The 23,147-nt window shown below is 38.3% G+C and overlaps 3 protein-coding genes across 3 annotated transcripts; 2 read left to right on the plus strand and 1 right to left on the minus strand.

Annotated features, from left to right (window-relative positions):
- Window positions 1-1,254: 1,254 nt before the first annotated feature.
- dldh (dihydrolipoamide dehydrogenase) lies at window positions 1,255-6,629 on the minus strand. Its single transcript, XM_036576132.1, has 14 exons — window positions 6,476-6,629; window positions 5,822-5,897; window positions 5,595-5,674; window positions 5,452-5,520; window positions 5,269-5,338; window positions 4,505-4,605; window positions 4,254-4,397; window positions 4,015-4,116; window positions 3,737-3,927; window positions 3,212-3,382; window positions 2,247-2,436; window positions 2,029-2,166; window positions 1,812-1,901; window positions 1,255-1,684 (listed from the first exon to the last, which is right to left on the minus strand). Exons 1-14 carry the CDS (start codon window positions 6,512-6,514, stop codon window positions 1,619-1,621), a joined length of 1,527 nt encoding a protein of 508 aa, XP_036432025.1. The 5' UTR covers window positions 6,515-6,629; the 3' UTR covers window positions 1,255-1,618.
- Window positions 6,630-8,290: 1,661 nt separating this feature from the next.
- On the plus strand, window positions 8,291-11,256 carry si:dkey-42p14.3 (EF-hand calcium-binding domain-containing protein 10). The gene is made up of 4 exons (XM_036575461.1): window positions 8,291-8,406; window positions 9,734-9,898; window positions 10,324-10,414; window positions 11,111-11,256. The coding sequence occupies exons 1-4, from the start codon at window positions 8,304-8,306 to the stop codon at window positions 11,151-11,153; spliced, it is 402 nt and encodes a 133-aa protein (XP_036431354.1). The 5' UTR covers window positions 8,291-8,303; the 3' UTR covers window positions 11,154-11,256.
- A 3,411-nt stretch (window positions 11,257-14,667) lies between these two features.
- On the plus strand, window positions 14,668-18,711 carry LOC118811722 (zinc finger protein 800-like). The gene is made up of 7 exons (XM_036576133.1): window positions 14,668-14,782; window positions 15,312-15,406; window positions 15,576-15,665; window positions 15,756-15,876; window positions 16,546-16,641; window positions 16,825-16,968; window positions 17,251-18,711. The coding sequence occupies exons 2-7, from the start codon at window positions 15,332-15,334 to the stop codon at window positions 18,531-18,533; spliced, it is 1,809 nt and encodes a 602-aa protein (XP_036432026.1). The 5' UTR covers window positions 14,668-14,782; window positions 15,312-15,331; the 3' UTR covers window positions 18,534-18,711.
- The last annotated feature ends 4,436 nt before the right edge of the window (window positions 18,712-23,147 follow it).

The raw sequence follows: 23,147 nt of genomic DNA on the forward strand, positions 1-23,147 counted from the left end.
AACCCATCCTTCTCTGGTCGACACCAGATAGCAAACAGCGTTAGTATAAAATATTAAAATATAGAAACGGGGAAAAATAGGTGAAGCAATGTTTATAATCAAATAGTTTGATTCTGTGCAGCATCAATAAGGTCAGTTCATTCAGGTGAGGTAGTCGCTGCATTGTATAGCAAAAAGCTCCATGGTGGTCAAACTGGTCCAGAAGGCTGGCAAGCAGTGGTCACCCAATCAAGGCAGAAGAAGCAACAGCATCAGAAAGTAGTGGGGAATATTTTCTTGGCACACTTTGGGCCTGTTAATACCAATCAATTATTGCTTGAAAGCCACAGCCGATGAGTTTTTAGCTCAGCTAAAAAATAATTACTTTATTACAGCTTGGTGAGTAGGTCAATATGAACTACATTGTGCATGAAAAGTCAAGAAGTGTGAGCAGAAGCAGCCAATCTGCAGTTTGAATCAGTTGAATCTGAGTTTTCTCTTGACCTCAAAAGATCACTGACTGGTCCACTTCAGAAGCAGCACTTTGCTAAAAAACAAAACATCTCCAATGTATTCTGATACACATATTTCTTTGATCCACTCTTTTAAATATCTTTCTTATTGAACTACATAACTAAAATTGTGCTTATCCATCACTGAACAGCATATCAAGGCCTGGCTCCTTCTCTTAGAACTTCCAGATGTATATTTTGTTGCAGCTGCATTTATTTATACTATGTGCCCACCTCAGTGGATATTGACAGGAAATCCAGTCTGTTCTGCACCCCTGGTATGACAACTACAGCTGTTTTACTTTCTCCTTCTTCTCAGTGATATAGTAAAGGACAGGTTTGCTAAATACAGGTTGTCAAACCCTAACCTTACTTTTAAGTTAATGACACAAATATGATTTTATTATTGAAAAAACTGATATAATCACAGAAATATATTGATACACTCTGAACATTTATGTTCTTTCGTGCGCTTGGTTGCCAGAAGCACTCAATCTTTAGAATCCTCATCAGAATACATCACAACGGCAACATTATTCAGAATGCTTTTTTTTTAATTGCACTGCACTCCCAGTATTCAACAGTAAAATGATAAAATTATTACCAATTATCTAAATGATTGGCACAAATACCACAAAATATTTCAGTGAAAGGATAATGATTTTGTCTCAGTTTAAGACAAAAGTGTTGTATTGGGCATCTCATAATGTGACACTTTTGCCCGCTGAATCTGCATACAGTAATAAAACAGAATTCCTACACATTTTTGTTTCCTGCTTCTTTTAATGTAACTGAATTTGCATGGAGTTCCACTTTAATTCTTTGGTGTAATGTGACTCTTCCTCTCTTTATTACTGTTAGCAGTTGACTTGTGACATTTAAGTACAACTGTAAACAACACTGACAGATATGTAGCACTCATGAGTCAAACACTTTCAGCCCAACATAAGACCCAAAACCCTTTATTAGAACATTTAAATAACATACTAAGTGTAAGTGTAATGTTATACTGTAGTTATGAAGGGGTCTTCTGAAAGCTGAGGGTTGAGGATCTCCAAACTGAGCGCAGTGAAAGGTCCAAAATCTGTCATGAAGCAGACAAATATATACATATATCTGATGATGATCTAGAAATTGATAGCTTTTCCAAATGAAGCAGCAAGGTTGGCTTCCCTGAAGGCCTCTGAAACAGTCTGGAAAGGGAGAGAGGTTTGGGTCAACTAGTGTTTTAAAAAAACAAACAAACAAAAAAAAAAACAACACAAGATCACATCAACATTTTCATAGAAGATGAACATCTTGTTTATTGGAGATACTTACTGGATGGGCATGGCACACTCTTGCAACATCCTCACACGATGCTCCATATTCCATGGCTAGCGCAGCCTCGTTAATCATCTCACCAGCCCCCTGCAAGCCAGAGTACTCATTATCAGCAGTCGTATTACGTTTAAATTGAAATGCAAGAGTCTACAGAGGAAACACACAAAATACCAGCTTGAGTTGTGTTAGTTACTGGGTCTTTTTAGACACTCACCGATCCAAGGATGTGAGCTCCCAGCATTCTGTCCGTGTCCTTGTGACTCAGGATCTTCACCAAACCATCTGTATCAGCATTAGTCTTAGCTCTGCTGTTAGCAGCAAAAGGGAACTTGCCAATTTTGTATGGAACTCCCTGCAGGAACAGAGTGTTTAAACAGGTTGTTGACAAAATGGCACAGTAAAGTATGTGGCATATGCGAGAGCGAATCTCACCTCCTCCTTAAGCTGCTCCTCATTTTTGCCGACCCAGGCCACTTCAGGGTGTGTGTAGATGACAGAAGGAACACAGTTGTAATCAATGTGAACGGCTCCTCCTGCCATGCCCTCCACACATATTATGCCTTCGTCCTCTGCCTTGTGTGCCAGCATAGGCCCAGCCACCACATCACCAATTGCATAAATGCTGTTCAAAAGAGGACAGACATTAATTGAATAACTTCTTCAAATCACAGAGTTGTATGATTATTTAAATGGTCACGTAAACAGCATACTCCGATTTCTTAGATCAGAGATTAGTCTAGATATCCGATTAAGAAATACGATAAAGAGTGCTGAATTTTAGCTCAGTAATCAGATTTCTCAGTGCATGTATACTCTTACTCTGATTTCTTTCGGATTTCTCAGTCTGTGAATGTGCAAGAACAGACTGCGGTACCAGAAATAAGCAAGCAGAGTTGCTGCAAGACAAAACACTTTCGGAGCGATGCTGAAACCAACTACATGCTTGACGAAATGAAGGGTTTAAATTTTCCTCATCTTCTAGATGATGTATTTTCATATTTTCAGGTAAAGTGGCTTGATGTTCTAAAAAAGCCACGGCATGAAGTTTGAGTTTTACTTTACGTTTACGTTACGTCTTCTGTGAATTTATTAGCCGGTTGCAAAGCAGAAATTTGATTTCCGAGTTTTCAGAATTATCTGATTACTAAACTGCATGTAAATGTGTTGATTGGACTGCTGACAAAATCTGACTTTCTGCAGTTTCCGCATTATTAAGTGCACGTAAACGAACTCACTGATTTAATTTCTGAAGAACTTATAGACAGTTTGCTGACTGGTTTTTTTTGTTACAAAATTACTGTAATATATTTCACATAGTGTTCTATCACTGTCGGTTTACTCACAATGGAATGATTTCACTGTCCAATAAACGACAGTATAATCTTAAACTGTCATACCTGGGCACTTTGGTCTGGAAACGGTTGTTGATGGGGATCCTACCACGGCTGTCCAGTTCAATACCAACACTCTCCAGACCAAGGTTCTGTGTGTAAGGGCGACGGCCAATACACACCAGCAGAACGTCACAAGTGAGTGTCTCGTTCTTGCCTCCAGCAGCAGCCTCCACTCTGAGAACACAAAGCACTAGCATGGTAGCTCATAAATGGTAATTTACTGTAAATGAAGAAGCATCATTCTGTTTTGTTTGATAAAGAACAAGGAAAACAAATTAAAAACTTTGATAAGCAACGACTCAGTGTCATTCAACCTGTTTTTGAATTCATTTTTAAAACCACATGTACTCTATTCCCTCCAGAATGGCAGCTAATTCGGAGCAAAGAGAAAAGTCTCTTTCTACACAAACCAGGATTTACAGTTGAAGACTGACATTCATGTTGTTTAAAATTACGTTTTACCAATTTGACATAATTTATTAACATGGAGCATCTTTAAAGAGAGTTGCGGACAGTGCCGTGACTTACGCCACATCGATCTTGCCATCAGGTCTCTTGGTAGCGCCCATGACCTTGGTGCCGAGCTTGAACTTCATGCCCTGTTTCTGAAGAATACGCTGGAAGTTCTTGGAGATCTCCATGTCGATGCCCATCCCACCCACATGTCCCAAGAATTCTACTGCAGTCACTTTGGAGCCCAGCCTCTGCCACACTGAGCCCTAAAAGAAGTTAAAAATATTTCTTAAAATCCATAATCATCTTGGAGACCTTATTTCCAGATGCACACATGCCTGTGGCCCACCTACCAGCTCCACTCCAATCACTCCAGCTCCGATAACAATCAGCTCCTCTGGGACCTTCTTGAGAGACAGTGCCCCTGTAGAGGACACCACAGTGTCCTCATCAATCTGTGAGACAGAATGTTACAAGCTGAGGGCAAAACTGGTTAACTTTAATTCTACGTGCATTCATTCACTTAACCAACAAAATGAATGAACTGTATTAAAATGCACTGTACTGCATCACTACAGTTGTGAAATCAAACCTCAATGCCTGGGAAAGGGGTGACCTCTGATCCTGTAGCAATCAGGATGTTTTTAGTGTTAATGACTTGCTCACCACCATCAACAGTCTTTGCAGTGACCTGGTTTTTACCAGTAATCGCTCCAAACCCATTAACGTGAGTAACCTAGGAAAATAGGAAATGTTCAAGATGCTGACAACAACACATAACTATTGAATTACAGTTAATAATGTGAATCATCTTAGATGGATCATTCATGTTTTCAAACTTACTTTATTCTGTTTGAATAAGTGTGCTATGCCTCCTGTCAGGGCTTTAACAGCGCCGCTCTTCTGCGCCATCATCTTCTCCAGATTCAGCGAAATCCCCTGGACTAAAAGTCAAAATAAAAGAGTATAAACTGATGTCATGAAACTAAATATATTGGTTTATATTTTCAAAAAGGCCTGAGGTAGACATTTTTTAACTGCCTTTTTATTGATTTTGTATTTGATAATGACTGTATTCCAAGTTCCTAATTGTTTGTGTGACAATTTAGATGCAGTGAAACTTCATGTAGATATCATCAGATAATCCTAATTTCATGAATGTTATTATGTAAAATATCCAGCTAATGACTACTTGTCAAAAGAAATGTTACAGTTACTCAACTAACTTCTGAATACAACACAGGCAAATGACAGCCCTGGAACTTTGACCAGCAGCAGTGCGTGGCAGTCCATTTTAAAAGTACACAGTATTTCCAAACATGTCAACACCAACAATGTTATGCACATAATACCATGTACAAAAACATTACAGGATGACAGCACATAAATTAAAGGTCAGTAAAGCACTTAGTGAGGCACTGGCGATGCTCTTCACCCTCCAACTGATAATGACCAAGACCGTGACCAGATTAGTTTAGCCACGAGGTTTGGCAGTTCAAAATAATGAAAAATGGACGACGTCTAAAGTATCACATCATGAAGTTTCTTTGTTTCTTTTACTTTGTTGGCCATAAAAGTTATTATTTCCTTCAATATTACATACTTACTTTCAATGCCTCTGCTTTCAAAGTCCTTTCCATGCGCCAGGTGATATAGGTAAGAGTTGTTCAACAGGGCCTTAAACATAATACAAAAGTCAACCAATGGCTTTCATAAAGATGGTCAACATACAAAAGTATAAACATGTAAGTGTAGTACAATAGGATGGTCTACGATGATGCCCTTTATACCTTCGATGGGATGCATCCCACATTTAAGCAGGTCCCTCCGAGGGTGGCGTTCTTTTCCACACATACTGTCTGCAAGAGGAAATAATGTTAGGCTTTTAAAGAGAAGCCTGTTGTGTAATATGCAGGAGCAGACTGACAGTTACCTTGAAACCAAGCTGTGCAGCTTTGATGGCGGCAACATAACCTCCAGGCCCGGAGCCCACAACCGTCACATCAGCATCAACTATGGGGGGATACATCAGACCATGAGATAGAAACTCTAGAATTGGCACTATTACTGTCACATAACGCATCTATACAAAATCATTTAAGAGAATCTAATGAACAAACACAGTTGCACTGACTGTGTAAAGAGGTTAAGCAGTCTTACTTGGTGCTTTGTCAGCATATGTTCTCACAGATAATACTGTGGCTCCATGCAGCTTGCAGGGCAGGTGCTGACCTCGCTGTACCCAAAAAGAAAGCGCAGAGTAAAGATTGATAATCCAGCTTGTCACTTTCTACAACAGACTCTCAAACAGACACTGAAACTGCACCTCTGACAAGACATTACAAAATGACAACAGAGCACGTATCTGCTTCTGGGAACTCATACTGACTACTACTGCGTGATCAGTGTGTGTTCAGCTGAAGTTATTAACTTACTACGATGAATCGCCTGTTTGGCTCACCAGGAAAAAGCAGCGAGCTACCGTTAACGCAGCCAGCTATCTAGTTATTTACTTCAAAATGGTACCAACGCGGACTTTGGGAAGCTCGAAACCACACAGTTTGGTCGCTACGTGCATGGCTCACACAGCTATCAAATGCTTTTCATAATCTGTTCTTGTTGGTTTGGCTAGTGTTCATGTAAACTGAGCTACTTGGCCAGCCACCATGCTACCGTGCTAACGTTAACTCGGCCTTCGCAGCAGACAATCTGTCCAAACAACGGCACGTTTGTTCATTTACAGCCTCTTTTCTGTCCGTAGAGCACCGGACACACTCCAGTCGAGGGTGCTACGTTAATCTACGCGGTATTTACCGTAGCGACGGTGCGGTACAGCTGCTTCCAGGTCTGCATTTTGTCCGTGTCCTGAACACAGATCGCTTCACCTACAGCGCTCGGCTCGCGCAGCCAAGGACTCCACGGTTAGCGCGTGCGCAAAACGGCCTGAGGAGAGGCGGCGTACTGTCGCACACTAAATGCGTCAAACCATGGTCAATCCAGCCAAAGATTTTATACGAGGTAAACCAAGATGGTACAGACTTAGTCAAATCAAAGGGGCGACAAAGGGATCAGTTCCTGTCTTGCGTCAAACGCTTCGCCCCGCCCCGTCTCCCCGGGCAACGGCAACAGCCTGTGCTGAAAGACTGGGCAGCGTGTTGAACAAACCCGAAACAAAACTGTTTAATCTTAAAACAGCTCATCTGAAAATGCGTGTTTAGGCTCAAAATACCAACAAGATCCTAACAATGCCCACAACCTCGCTGTAATCTTGAAGGGGGGAAATAATTGCTAAGGTTTGAAGAAATGGGCAGAATTTCCCGCTCGGGTGAGTGGGACTGGAGTCCCTGCTGTCTGCTTAAGAGGGAATGAGCTCCACCCTCACCCGCTCGCCAAACCCACGTGACCGCGCTCCCGTAAATCTTTTGACATGGCGACTCTCGGCTTCATGTGTTCTCTCTGATCCAGCAGCCTGCCCTACATAAAGTAAAAGCTAAACATTACATAACAGTCACACAACGACAGAGACATAAAAGTGAAATGCACTTCCAAAATATGCGAATCCTTCCTGTAAAAATCTTACAATCCCATTATTATTATTATTATTATTATTATTATCATCATCATCATCATCATCAGGGGTACATAGAGTAACCTAACCCCTTTTTAAACTAAAAGTATTGTTACTTCTGTGAAGTACTGATTCGAGTAAAAGTACCTTTACAAAATCGAAGGCAGAAACAGACAATACAAAAAAAGTATTAAAAATAGAATAACACGAATAAAACAAAACAAACTACAATTGAAGGGAAAAGATAAATTAGATCGTATCCTCCTTTGTCCTAAAACTGGCTACTTTACAAACAAACAATACATCAACAACGTACATCATTCATATCATTACCATATCTATAATGAGTAAATGGTTTAAGCAGTAACGGCCATTGCAGCGCAGAAGTGAAGCTCTAGCATGATGGCAGATTGAAAAGAGGACAATCACAGTCAGATCCTCCCATCAGTTCAGACAGATTTAACAGGCCATGCAAATCAAAAACAAAATAAAATGAAAATGCTAAGGGGTGTGACTGACCACAAAGCAGCACATATATAGTTACCAGTATAATAATGTAAATAAACACAAAAATGAATAAGGAAATAAATGTTAATGGCTAAACTGTAACTGAGTAAAAGTGTACTTCTTTCAGTAGAAGTTGAAAGTACAAATTCCTTAAGATGTTAGGGAATACATGTAACTTATTAAATGGAGCTACTAAAAGCCCACCTCTTTTATTATTATTATTATTATTATTATTATTATTATTAGTAGTAGTAGTAGTAGTAGTAGTATTGTTATTATCCATAGTAACAATATTAGAAGAAGTAGTTCTACACAGAACTGTACACAGTGAAATGCCACTCAAACTGCTTTACAGGGATTGAGGCTTAATTCAGGTATTTGTTATGCATGTCGGTACAGATAAACCATAGAGTTGTTTAATTAATCATTAATTTATTTCAGTAATGATATTTATTACAACATACCAAATCGTGAGAAAATATAGTTAATATTACAAGTAAAAAAATGACTGCGTCACCAGGCGATTCGTATCATCGCAACCAAGAATAACAACATCCGGGCTACAAGATGTCAACACCTCGGGAAGAGGAGGCTGCAGAGTACCTCAAAAATCACAAAATTGTAGAATTAATGAATAATTTAACTAGTATGCTGTTCTTTTACAGACCAGGTAAGACTTTTCTGTCGTTTTGTCTGAGTAAAGTTAATCTACGGAGCAGTTCAGTGACGTTTGTCCCTGCGTTCCGCTGTGATCACGTGATTTGAGAGCGTTAGTGAGGTGGACCAACATCACTGAGTCTCTGCTTAGAGTGACTGTCCACATTTCTCCCACAGAGAAAAGAGTTACGCTGTACATTGGCCTAGTCTGATAGTGAACTCAGACTGACTGTTATTAAAAGTTTATTTATATAGCGCTTTTTACAACAGACGTTATCACAAAGCAGCTCTACAGAAGATCCGGGTCCGAGCCCCGATCAGCAAGCCGATGGCGACAGTTGCAGGAAAAAAAAGAAACCTTGAGAGGAGCCAAGACTCAGAAGGGGAACCCATCCTCCTGTGGTCGACAACGATAGCAAAATAATAACTCAACCAGAGCAAAATGAGCAAAGGATAAGATTTAACAATTAATATGAAATACAGAGAGATGAAAAAAGAAACCAGCCAGTCACTGGACTAAGTATTTCGATTAAGCAGTGATAACCAATGGCTACTGTTAGTGGCCTATCAGAGTAACAGTGAGAAACACACACACGCACACACACACACTTTCTAAACCGCTTATCCTTCTGGGTCTCGGGAAGGTGCTGGAGCCCATCCCAGCGATCACTGGGCGGAAGGCAGGATACACCCTGGACAGGTCGCCAGTCAATCGCAGGGCAGACAGACAGACATATATATCCACATGCACAAGCACAAACACATTCACACCTAGGGGCAATTTAGCATGTCCAATTGGCCTGACCGCATATCTTTGGACTGTGGGAGGAAACCCGAGCACCCGGAGGAAACCCACGCAGACACAGGGAGAACATGCAAACTCCACACAGAAAGAACCCCCTAGTTGCCCAGCCGGAAATCAGTGAGAAACAGATCTATGAAATTCATTCAAATCAGTGACTAAAGTGAAAACGAGTTGCATCCGTGAACATCACTGGCTGACAGTATTCTTCTTTTATTGTTACAAGCTTGACATTGTAACAATTGGGGAACCCATTTTGGTGCTCCATAATGCCCTTTTCACAAAGGTTCTATATAGAACCATAAACAACACAATATCCATCAATCTGAAGAACAATTTCACCATGCAAAGAATACTTTAGGCATGCAAATGGTTCTTTGAGTGTCCATGGTTTAAATAGGTCCATTGTCTTTGTTAAAGAACCCTTAAAGAAATGTCTTTTTTAAGAAAGTGGGAAGTACTTGGATTATACTTATGTGTGTATGATGCATTATCTCCTCCTTCGTTATGGTTTGCAACAACTTTTTTCTTTTTCAAGAACGTCCAAGGGAATTTCTGATATCCCACCTTGAACAAATGAAAGCTTCCAGGGATCGCGCCGTTGACAGTCCTTGTCTCTTTGATAATTCCAACTTGGACGCAGTTGTTGGGATTCTGGATCCAGCAAATCAAGGGCACATCACTTACGCTCAGTACAAAGAGGGTAGGGAAATCACGTTATACTTTATTCTATAATTATGTGAATATAACTTGTGTGTGAAGCCTCACCAAACATGACAAATGGATGGTTTTCTGGACATAGTTTTGGCCTCGTCCATGAGTGTCCAATCTTTTCCACAAAGGGCAAAGGTGTGGTTGCAAGTTTTCGAAAAATTGATCACGTGTGCTCCTTCTTTGCTGGAATGAAAACTTGCAGCCACAACAGCCCAGGATTTTCTATTCAAAGTCTTTTTGTGTATGTCAGTAAAGAACATGTGTTAAATTTAACACAGTATACAACATTTTTAGTGAAATGTTTCGCTGCAGATTTTTTGAAATATTAGTATTAATTCAAATTGCTTTAGCCTAATACAGGATGTGCTGATTTTGCATTAGGTTAAGATAAGTTAAACATGCTTACACTCCTAGCACTGATGACACTTGGTATCAAGAATTTCAACGAGTGTCCCGAGGGTCTTGAAAGCAACAGGATTTCACATGAAACATTCAAAAGAGAAGCGTAAGTGTTGAACTACTCATTTCTACTTTGCAGTTTAATAAGAATTGATCTTAACTATGTGATCTATACTTTGTGTGGATGGTTAAGAAGATGGGGACTTCACTATGTCAACTTGTTTAACATGAAAACATGTTTTCTAAGATATTGTATTGAATAAAGTCACCGTTATAATGGCAGTCAAAAGAATAATTTGTATCAGCTTCCAGTAATTTAGAAACATGTGAGAAGAAAAAAGCCTTATGAGATTTTATGCCCCTTGTTATTTAAAATGATGACATTCTAATCAAGAATTCTAGTTACTCTTAATCACACTGTGTAGAATTGGCCTTTTACACCTACACAAAACATGTTTCATGTTTCCAAAGGAATTTCAGGTTACAGTTAAAAAATCTTCTTAAATCTCTCTAAAACATTAAAAGAGTGATTGTTTCATGCATTTTTATGTATGCCAATGGGATTTACTGGTAGACACTCTATTTAAAGCAGCTCTGTTGTAGCGTCCAGTAAGAAAAAAAAAACCTGAAGGTCTCAATATTTCACACTTTTGAATTAAACTTACTGCAAGTGCTTGGTAAAACACTGTATTGTCATGAATGTTGATAAAAGTTAAATCAGTTTCTGTAGTGTGAGCCTATATCTTATGGAAACATGATCAGAATAAGGAATTTTCAGTTAATTTTATTCTTCTCTTTTTAGGAAGGAGGGCCTTGTCAGAAGTGCAGCAACATTCCAGACATAAATATTTGTCCCTTACTTACGTAGATATAATACCTTGGTCCTGTGTAGCAGAAATAAGATTATTAACATGTAATTGTTTTGAAATAAATGTGTTATCTTCCATGTGTGAGTGTTTTTGTGAATGTTCACTGGCTTAAAGATGAGGAACACTAGCTGAGCTGCATTGAGAGGAGAAGCACTGAGCGTTGTTGAGTACATGCCATCATTATTTAATGTGATGCTGTGACGCTGATTACAGGGTAGTCATGTAATGAGAGAACATTCAAATCACATTCTACAGGTTCGGTAAGACAAAAATCTGCTAACTGAGCAATGTGTAGTCTTAATAAACATTACAAATGGATGTTTTTTCTGGAGATACATATAAGGCCTAGTCTAGGGCTGTCTACTTTTATCCTCAAAGGCCTGGTGTTGCTGCAGTTTTTCATTCCAAAAGACTTAGTCAAACAATTGATCAAGTATGCATCTGCTTGTTTGGAATGAAAACCTGCAGCCATGGCGGCCCTTTGCGGATAAGACTGGACACCTTTGTTTTAGTCAGATTAAATATTTGTTGCTGTTTCTCTCAATGCAATGTGGTAATAGAGAAATCGCCTAACTGAGCCATGAGCTATTATGCTCATATCTTTGTTGTGGGTAGTAGGCTTATATGATGGACTATGAAGGTCTAACTACATTATGCTAAATGTTTTACTGGTAAACGTTCTGCAGTGTGCTTTCCAAAATGAGGTACTAAAATGTCAGTAATAATGAGACAGAAACCTTCTTTACAAATATAGCCATCAATTCTGCACTGAATACCAGCAATCGTATAGAGTTTTCCATTATGTGCCAGATTTCATAATGGAAAACTCTATGCGATTGCTTCTATTCAGTGCAGAATTGATGGCTATATTTGTAAAGAAGGTAAACAGTAACTGCTATATACTAGTGATGAGTATTCTGGTTTTTTGCATTGAGTCAGATCAACTGGTTCAGTGCAGCTCTCTCAGTCTTTTTTATTTTATTTTTGTTCCCAAAATCAGCCAATTACTTTCTAATTAACTAATTAACAAAAACTACATTATGTTTGTTGTTTTAAAAAAGTTCAAGTCAGATAAGAAGTCTCACTGGATAAATCTAAACTAACTGAATGAAACAAACAAAACAAGCAGCATGTTTGGGGATAATGAGTGGGGCAGAGCTGGAATGTCCAAAGGCAATCCATCCATCCATCCATCCATCCGTCATGACATAGCCTATGTCAAATAAATCATGTAGTTGGTGTAATGACTTGCGCTGTTCAGCAGCTCCAGGCATTAGGCTGAATGGCTAGTCTACTAGTGAGGCTTGAGCAATTCCACTTCCATGTAACTGGGTCATAATCAGTATACCGTGCCTTTGGGGCCTCATAACTTAAAAAAAAAAATACTTAAATTTTTTCTTTGAATAATTGTCATAGTTATAAGAATACATACTACCCCGATAACATCTGTGTGAAACTTAAACACTTTTTATTTTGCGATGGCAAGCCATCTTATGATGCAACTGCACGTGTCCACCCTGTCTTGGACAAACACAACATATGTAAATTATGATTGTAAAGTACAATGGAAACTTTTTTAGGGGAAATTCTTAAGGCCCCATCAGAAACTTTTACAGTTATGGAATTTTAAATAAAATTAGTTTCTTTCCCTGCTGTATCCACATCAGACATCCCAAACAATAGTAACAGTAAACATCTTTTTTGGAGATTGGAGAAAATGACTTGACCCACCATTATGTGAAATAAATCAGTTATAATGGTTTATTTACCTGTGACGAATTACTGATTTATTTCAATAAAACATGTAGATGATGGATTGGACAAGGACATGACAGGCTGGACCAGAATATGACAGGGTGGACAAGAACATTTCATTCAATTAAATGAAACATTACAAAAATGGCAATAGTTCCACTAACAATGTGTCCCTAATAAATACCTAAGCTTAAATTTGACAGTGGAGAGTGACTTTGAGTGGGTGAGTGAGTAACTGGATGTGTCTGTGTTTTAGCTGTGCTTACTATATAAGTGCTTTTGTTGCAGTGCGATGAGTGACAGGAGGTAAAAGTAATGTTTTAAAACAGTGCCTCTTTCAGCATCAACAGTTGAGCAATGAAAACTACTGACTTATTAAAAAACAACAACAACATGAAAACAACAAAGAAGAGGCATGTATATGTCCACCCTATTGTGCATGCGTCCAACCTGTCATGACAAGCTGTACAATAGGGTGGACAAATTAGCACTTGAAGAACATATGGTTGACCTACAGTTACAGACATGTTGAAATGTTCAAGATGACCTTGTTTCATTTCAAAGATATGTTTTGATCTTCTAAAATTATTTTAATTAACTCGATATTTCACCACAACAGGATGGACATCTTAAGCTTGGCCTCTGCTGTGTATGTAGACAATGTGAGAAATAATACTCAAAATGAATTTAAATAGCTACTGAACATGCAACAGGTGTCTTTAGTCCATTGAAGATAAAACAGTATGAAGGTGGTGTCGCTGATACCAAAGGTCTCTTTCTTAAAGGGGAAGTTATTCCAAGATGACAGGGTGGACAGCAATTCTTGGACATGTTTGATTTTTATGAAGTATTTTTCATAAAGTATGAACAAACTTTTTAAAAAACTTTATGAAAATATAACTTAAAAAGTTGAGTTATTTAACCACTTTAGTCATTCAACCACCAGCTGGTTGTTTAACTTACAAATTGTAAATATGTTAACAATAAATAAATGAATTGTAGTAAGTTAAGTAACTGGTTTATAAAGAAAATGGACAAAAATGTATGAAAGTACATTTCAATGAATGAAAGCTGTTTATCTTAATCCAAAGAGAATTTCATTCTAATGAAACCCAGATAAACTGGACTGAAATGTACTTTGCCTTGAGGTAATAAAGTCTGTGTGCACTGACTCTGATCAGTTGAATTGAATGGAAATGTGTGGCATAACTGAACTCATACAACAATGATTTTTTTGAGTGCATGCAGTGCAGTACCTAGGATTGGTCAAAATCCCTGACTCCACATCAGAGAAAATGGTATAAAAGGTATAAAATGTATTTTAAAGTGAAGGTTAAAGTTCCTATCTTTTCATAATAACATGTTCTATCAGAGTAAAACTTTAAAAAATGATTTCACAATGTTTGAAATTTAAAAGACAATGCTGGGTACACCAAAGTCACACTATATTGATAGTGACTTAACTATCACAGTTCTTCTTAACCCCAGTGGTGGAGGCCCAATTCACTGCTTATTTCATTACCTGCTCCCATACCTGGTTTAGTTCATCAGACAACTATCAATTTCGTCAGGATGTCCAATGATACCAACTTACAACTACAGCGGCTGTGTTGTGATGTTTTTTTAAGTAAAACCAATATTAGCCACAGTGGGCTGCTGGTCAGTGCTGTAACTGCCCACTCCTGCGCAGTAGGGGGCGGTATTACACATAGAGGATTTGTGCAACTACCCAAAATCTCAAAGAAACAGAATAAGAAGCATCACTATTTTTGTAGTGTGTGGATAAAGCTCTGCGTTCGTGTTTACACACCAAAACTCGCCAGTCAAAGTCTTGGGAAGCACCGAGGCAGGTAAGGGAAACAAACACTTGGGGCTGCGTAACTAACAACAATGGGAACTAATGGCATGTGTGACTGTGGTCGGCAAACTGAGATCCCTCGCGAGCTGAAGTTTTCTAGCTGATTAAAATCCTTTTGTTTATTATTAGAAAAGCAGCACATCTGATATGAGTTGTTTGGTTTACCCGCACTGTGGTTGCTGGGAATCAGAAGTCATGACCGTCTCTGTAAAGTGGTTATGATAATCATGATTTCCTTCTACTTAAAAACAGAACTTGCACTGTGCTGTGCTTAGAACAGATTCAGTTTTTCCAAAGAGCCACGTTATCTGATGAGCTGAGGGAACTGGAAATCACTCAGAGCTCAGAATAATAACTGGTATGTCACTGTATCTGTGCATTTCACTTTGTCTCAGGTCAGCTTTGTTTGCTGTTTTGTCAGCAGTAAGTGTTTTGTTATAAAGTGGATGAGCTCTGGCTTTTAGGTTATATCAGGAACAGCGTCTATGTCCACTCTCTCTGAACCTATTCACCATCTACAGCAGTGTAACTTTTGGCTGCCATGACCTTAGAAGAGAGTAACATGGAACAGTCCAGGTCTTCACAGAAGAAGAGGCGTAATTCTGGGCACAATCAGGTAAAGAGGGTGATTTGTGAAACATGAGCAATACACCTCTGTTCTGTTGCTTCTGCTTGCTTAATGAGAATACTTTTCAGAATAATTTACTGTCCAATAGTTTGTTCATTCACATATCTAAAGCATGAAGAAATGATGTACTAACTAACATTCAAAACTCTTTCTTCAGAATGTTAAACAAACATATAAGATGAAGAAAACAGACTCTAAAGATGAGAGGATGCTGGCTGACACATACTGTCAGACGGTGACAATGCAGGTTAGAATATCAATGTTAGAATATCAGCTGATAAATAAATATTGTAAAGAAAGTATTAAATTACCCACTGACTTTTCTGTGTGGCTTTAGCTTAAAATAGAGGAAAACACAACTGAAGACCTGACCAACAACAAAAGCAGTCAAACCGAGCCTGGAAACAACTTCAACCAACCAACTCTCATGGGTCCAAAGCCTGCTAACAGAACCCTAGGTAGGCCTCTTTTGCCAGATCTCATCATTTTATAGGTGCTATTCCTGTCACTTATACTGTGGTAAATTAGAAAGATTCAGCTCAGTGTTAAACTGGATAATTCATTATCCTGTTTTTAAGAGGAGCCTTGATGAGAACTGTAATTGAGTAGTGTCACTGTTTTCTTCACTGACATTGTCAACATGGCTTTAAAAGACTTACCTTGTAAGGTCTTGGCCCTGGTCATATAAAGCACGATTCACCATATCATATTATTTCAAAAACAAAATCATAATTTCAGTAATCTTTCACTGAAGTGTAGGGAATTTTCCTCACTTCAGAAACATCTTCTGATTTTTGATTACGTCACTGCTCCCCGACTTAACATCAAGCCAAAAACGCTCAACTAGCTCAGAAACCCTTCAAGACCCTCTGAAATACGACGCAGCATGAAAGGAAAATGTGCGACGATTTCCAGTTGACATTGACTTTGAGACAAAAGTGTTGAAGTGTGCATCTTGGGTAGTCACAGAATCTTTACCTGAAATTTGTGGTGTAGTTGGGGGAAAAAAAAATTGAATAAAATTTTTTGTTTATTTTATTTTCTCAAAGTGTTTTTTTTTGGGGGGGGGGTTCTAATTGATTGAATAAATGAATTATACTCTTAAATAATTCTTTTCACATTTTCAGTGCATTCTACTGAACTTGGAGACCCACCCCTGCTTCGGCTGCCACAGCATTCCACTATGACTGGAATTCAGCAAATCATTGATTGTTTTCGCTCAGGTATTTTAGTACTTCTTCATAATACCAACACTCTCCTATCTCTGTTATTTTAGTGTTATTTTAACTCCTGATTTTTGAAGAGCCCTCATTTTGTTATGATTTAAACATCAATGTCAAACATCTGTTTTAAATCTAAAGGCTTGTGATGCAAGTAATTATTGATTGCCCTCTTGTTACACCCAGGTACGGTTCAGGCTAAACTTACTCTACTGAATGAGGTGGATACCATTTTTGAGTGCCAACTTTGCCGAAGTCTCTTCCGTTGTCTTCCTAATCTGCTTGAGCACAGGAGGTTCTACTGCTTGTCCAAGCAACCTGAACCAGACGGTCAGCATTTCTCCATTCCCTAGTACCTGAGTTGTCTGTATTTCTAAATTTTTTTCTTGGATGAGTACACTCTTTATTTTATGTTGGATCTCTGAAAGGACATTAAAAACATGCTTATTGAGTGCTTTGTGATAAAAATGCATAATGAAAAATAACAGGTTCTTGCAGCATGGCAAAAAAGATTGTGATTCAGTGAATAATTAGAGTTACAGTTACAATTTTTCATCCATTGTTTTCTCTTAAAAAGTTTTATGGTACCAACATTAATTCTTCTTTGTATAGACCCCTCACAGGTTATAAAAGATCTTCTAGAGGCTGTTTTCCCACAAAGAAATCATGAGGAGACGTCACCTGTCAGAGCCATCCCCAATCCTGTGTGTCAAGACCGTCCTAATTCCCACCATCAAAACTCTGTATCCCAGAAACTGTGTTGCCGCGAACCTGTTGTGGTCCTCAGAAGGTTCCAGCAGCCACCTGCTACACTTAAAAAAGTAGGTCCAGTTTCCCAAAAGGCAGGGGGCAATGAGCAGATTGAGAGAAAGGATAGTGAAGAAGAGGGCTTTCTCTCAAATGTACAAGAGACAATGACATCAGCAGAGTTTGAACAAGCAGAAAGCGATTTAGAAAAGGACACTGTATCTCCATCACATCTCAAAAAGCAGCGTTCATCCTCCCATAAGGCAGTCCATGTTAAGCTGGGAAGGAGAGACAGAGCCAAAGATAACATACAACATGTTCCCACTCTGAAAAAGCTCTTTTGCTGTAGGGTGTGCAAGAGGATGTTCATTTCCCACCTAATGATGTCAAGGCACATGAACATTGACCATAACATCAGGACATTACAAAAAGACTCTGTGAATAAAGCCAAAAGAAAATCTGCACCTGGATGTATGGAGGGAAATGGTGAGACCTGTGAGGAACCCCTGTCATCTGTTGGTAAAAGGTGTCATGTATGCCAGAAATCCTTGGAAAAGAAGGGAAATGTTCATTGCCATTGTATTGAGGTGCGCCACGGCTTAAAGCAAGACTGCACGACACCTACACCACACCTCTCAACTCAGACTACACCTGTTCCTCAACCCAGTTCAAAGCCTGTTAAAGAGAGTTCATCCTCCCAAGAGGCAGCACAATTTAGTAAGGTAGGTTTCATGCCCTGGATGAAGGACCTTTTTTGCTGTGGCCTGTGCAAGGGTAGGTACAGCTCCCAGGTGCTGCTGATGAAACACATGAGCATGGCCCATAAGTTCTTTGTGTTAGAAAACAGTAATGCAGCCAGCCGTACTCCCCCTCCAAGGAAAGCAAAAACAAAAGTTGAGCCTGAAGATAAGGCTTTTGATAATGTGAGGGTCTACTGTTGGCTCTGTGGAAAGAGCTACTCTTCAAGGCATTGTGTGCGCAAACACTGTCATAGGTACCACAAACAAAAACTGAATGAGATTGACGTGCTTATGAACGAAGGCACAGGGCCCCAAAGCCTTGCCCATGAACTGCACTCTTTGGAAAATGGTTTTGCTGCCAGCCACACACCCCCAACACCTTCACTTCTTGCAAGACAGCCAGAGTAGTCTTCCCTCTGCTTCACTGAGCCTGCAGCTGCCTAGGAGAGGGAAAAAAAAAAAACAAGGTAGCTAGTGAGGTCCTAAAATAGTACTGACTGTGCCTGTCAATAGAGAAGATCAACATGTAACAAAATAGTCCAGTATAAACATGGAGTACAATAAAAAAACATGTAATCATGAATCAGCTTCGGGGTGGGCAGTTTTACCTAGCTGGCTGACTAGCTAATGCCATTGGGCTCATGCACAAGGAAGCCATAAAGCTAACATTTCTTAGCCAAATGTCTTATTCCAATAGTGTAACTTAAAATAATCTTTACAATGGACAGCATGATTTACTCGAATGACATGTTACTCACCAAATGAAGGGGACAACAAGCTAAATGGTAAAATTAGAAACCTTATGACAGTTTGTCTGCTTTTTTCTTAGAACTTTTGGAATCTGTTTCGTGTTAAATATAGATGCAGTTACCATGTTCTTTGCAATCTGGTTTGGTGAATATTCCAGTAATTCTGTTTTCATCTCTCTCTCCTATCCTGTGTGTTGGCTGTACGTATGTTAAAGGATTAAATGTTTATAATTTCTTTAACATACTATAGTAACATACTTTGCTGTAGCCAACAGCCATTTTTTTTCCACGATGGGAAAAACTGAAATTATTGCCTTCACAGATTTCACCCTGTTCCACAATCCATTGAGAACTGTTATACCACTCAAGTTAACTGACAGCACAGATGTACGTATTAGCCTTTACTGTACTGTAACAGACCGGTGATTATTTGGTAGGTGACAAATTACAGGGAAAAAAACAAGAAGGTCTTAGAAGGTTTGGGGCTGATTTGTTGAGAATATGGTGAAAGATGACTCATTTGATCATATTACTAACCACCCCCCCAAACATCTCTGCAAAGTAGTGTGTACGGTTGTACACAATTGAGCTCTCAAATATGCATTCATCTTTGTATTGAGAAGTTTATGCACTGCAACCCTACTATCCATCTCTATGTAGTTGTGGACATCAGTACACTTTATTTACTGAAGTCATTCCCATAGATTCAAATGCAGATGTCACTTTAACCACTGTTGCCAATAATGAACCCTTTTCAGAGTACTTATCTTTTCCTCTTTGTCCTTTGTCAGTCCTCTGTATTTGCACAATCCACGAGCAGTACTGTAGTGAAAGATATATTGATCTCAAATTTTATCAAGACACTTAGGCTGAGCTACAGTGCTGTACTACAAAACACTACATAGCATGAAAAATAACACAAAACACTGGTTTAAATGCCCCTTTAACAACATTCCTACATAAATAGTATCACTACTACTAAAAACTAGTGTAGGTTCTCAAGATGTTACATTAAACATTCCAGTGATCTTTACCTAATTAATATAGTTAAATGTATTTAACTAGTGAATTTTTATATTCTCTTGTATTCTTATATCATTTTGATAATTGTTCTTGTAAGTGGTTGTTTAATGTTTTATATTTTATACATACAAAAAAATACACACACCTTTTTTATCTGAACTTCTCAATCTTTGTCTTATACAGTAGTGTATGAGTGTTCTGAGAGCCCAGTGCTCTAGATTTTTAGATGTTCTAGCACTTGAATTTATGAATTAGTCTGTCATAGCAACTTTATGAATCCACCATATGTTTATCCTTTGTAACCATAGGCTCTGTCTTTTTACAGAGGTATGTATTATGCAAATAATATCAACACACTAGATTCAACTGTAGAACTGTAGAACACACCCTATCCCTCGTGTGCTGGGGATCAGCTGGTGTACAGTCTTTTCCAGATATGAGTATACTCTTATGGATACACTAAAATGCTCACTCTTGTAATGTCACACAACCACGATAATGCCCTGTGTGATGTCATCAAGGTAATCAACCAGAACACTTGAGATCATAGCAACACAGCCTGAGGCAAGTTATTATGCCTCTGTAGTGTGACATGAGTCTTTATTATTTGCACAAAACATTGCCCAACAACCATTGGTACATGATAGAGATCTAAGTCATTGTCATTACACTTAATGAAGGTTTAAACTATTGTAAGAATAAAAGGATGACGGAATGCACATAGATACAATTGTAGGCTGATGATTCTTTCTTAAACACTTAAATTATACGCACCTCTAGTTGCAGGGCTGCTGTGACTGAAAGAGACATGAACTCCAGACATTTGACTGTTTGAGTTTTATATATTTATTGGCATTATTAACATACTGGCACTAACAAAACCAGGGGGAACTTGTGGACGCTGTCTGGTTTATTGCGATACTGAAAAAAATGAGCCATGTTTACTAATAATGTATCAGATAAATGAAAAATAAGTTGAACCTAAATCACAAAAAACAAGACAATGGGAATTGTTACAATATATTGGTTACTGTTAAACTATAATCATGTTCCAGTGCAAAACTAAATTAACCAACTTTGGACACCAAAGTTGGCTGATCAGCTACATGTAGGATAATGGGAAAAATGTGTACATTTTATTTTTTGTTTTAAACCAATTACTTTAATGAATAAAACAAGGTCATCTTTGTTGCATGTCTTTTGCAAAAAAAAACTCTCTCTACCTATACATGCAATTTGTACTGTGGCATAACTACTGGCAATTTGGATGAGAAAAATTAAATGATGATGAGTTAGAATGGGCAGACAGAAAGCAATTTTTGTGATCTAAAGATGTTGATGCATTCTAATGAATGTTATTCTCAAGAGTATATTACCCTATGTTTATTCATTATAAGTCACTGGACAAAGTATCATTTGGATGTCAAGATGCATTACTTAAGTAAGTGATGAGATGATGTTGGAGTATCTTGGCATGTATTCTTTGCACTGACCTGAACGGGTAGTACCAAAGTTGTCCTCCCTTCATCCAAATGGTGATGTAGTTTTGTTATCCAGTCACACTTGAGAGATCTGTGCTCTTGTAATAATTTTAAATATACTGGGAAAGATAGGGGACCCCCAAAGAAAAGGTACCTTCAGTGAATAAAAAAGCTATGCAATGAAATTTGATTGTTTACTTGCTATTGCTGTGTTTAAACCAAGCTGGTTATCTAATGTAGGCTAGTGGTTGAGGTACATTATTGTTACATTATCTACCCATGTGCCATGAGCATAAGGAGTGATATAAGGAGTCCAATAAGTATCATTTACCTTTAAGGACTATAGGGGGCTTGTCACAACAGTCCACCTCTGCCAGTCCAACTGCACTGCCTGCGATGTTAGTAGTTTTGTTTTTTGTTTTGTTTTGACTATGGTTCAGCTAGCCACCTTTTCTCAAAACATGGCTAAGCTAGCCACGTGTAAAATTTGTGTGTACAGCTGTTACACGCATACTGTGCATAGAGTAATAGCATAGTCAAAGCCAAGAAAAAGTATTTTGTACAGTTTATTTTCAAGACAAACTTACAAAATGGTGTATTAAGACACCTTACAATGGTAACTTTGGAAGGGTAGTGCAACAAAAAAAGCAAATCAGTTCTGGTTGCGCTGCACTATGCACAGCAAAAATATTTTTTTTTACTATAGAATTTTACCATAGAACTATAAAGTAATTGGCAGCCTAGCACATTTTACTAATTGGTTTTTACTAATTGTAATGTACTTCCTGTCACAATTATTACATAATCGCATGTTTGCAATTATTTGGGATGACAGCAGTTATTTTCTACAGTGGTTAGCTTTCACAATTATATGTTTATTAAATGTGGATGTTTTCATCGGCTGGTTTAAGTGAAATACATGTAAATAAAAGAAGAGAAAATAAATTTATAGATCCTATGAAAACAAAAGTTCTACTGACTGGTGCTGTAACACCTTTAGAGTGCAGCAGTGAGTACTGTTTGTTTATTTGCGCTACAGCAGGAGTGTCCAATCTTATCCGCAAAGGGCCGGTATGGGTGCAGGTTTTTGTTCTAAACAAGAAGAGCACACCTGATTCCACTCATTTAATCAGTCGGTTTCTGTCTTGAAACAACTTATCATGTGATTTGTTGCAACCAAAACCTGCAGCCACACCAGCCTTTTGCGGATAAGATTGAACAATTCCTGGGCTAGAGCCGCGACTGTCATCAGTTGGGCACTACTAAGTATCAACACCTAGGAAGCAAGATAGCTTACTTACATACAATGAACAGAAAGACAATTATATTGTATATATGCCAATTAATCTTCAGCTAAAATTTCACAATTATGACAGGTCTAGTTGTGTTGTCAAAAAAATACAAATATTAGATTAGGTCTCAACAGATAATCAATATTTCAGGACCTGGACTGGGATCAGGGGTCAAAAAAATTGATATGATCTCTACTTACCAGGGAATGGGGCCCCAGTAATTTTGACTAAAGAAAAAAAAGCCATTTTCTGATGAGATCTTTATTTTTTTAAGATACACTTGTATAAATGCAAGCTACCTTTCAGCATCAGAATAGTGTTTTTTTCCCTTTGTAATCTGGATGAATATGGGAATGCAGTAAATTGTCTCTTGTGTTTTCTAAAGATGCCTTGTAACACTTTTGTAATTATCTTGACAGCTTTATGAATAAACTAAGCCTACATGGATTAAAGCGTTTCTTGCCTGAAATTGTTTAC

The sequence above is a fragment of the Colossoma macropomum genome, unplaced genomic scaffold, assembly GCF_904425465.1.
Source record: "Colossoma macropomum unplaced genomic scaffold, Colossoma_macropomum, whole genome shotgun sequence".
Classification (NCBI taxonomy): Eukaryota; Metazoa; Chordata; class Actinopteri; order Characiformes; family Serrasalmidae; genus Colossoma; species Colossoma macropomum.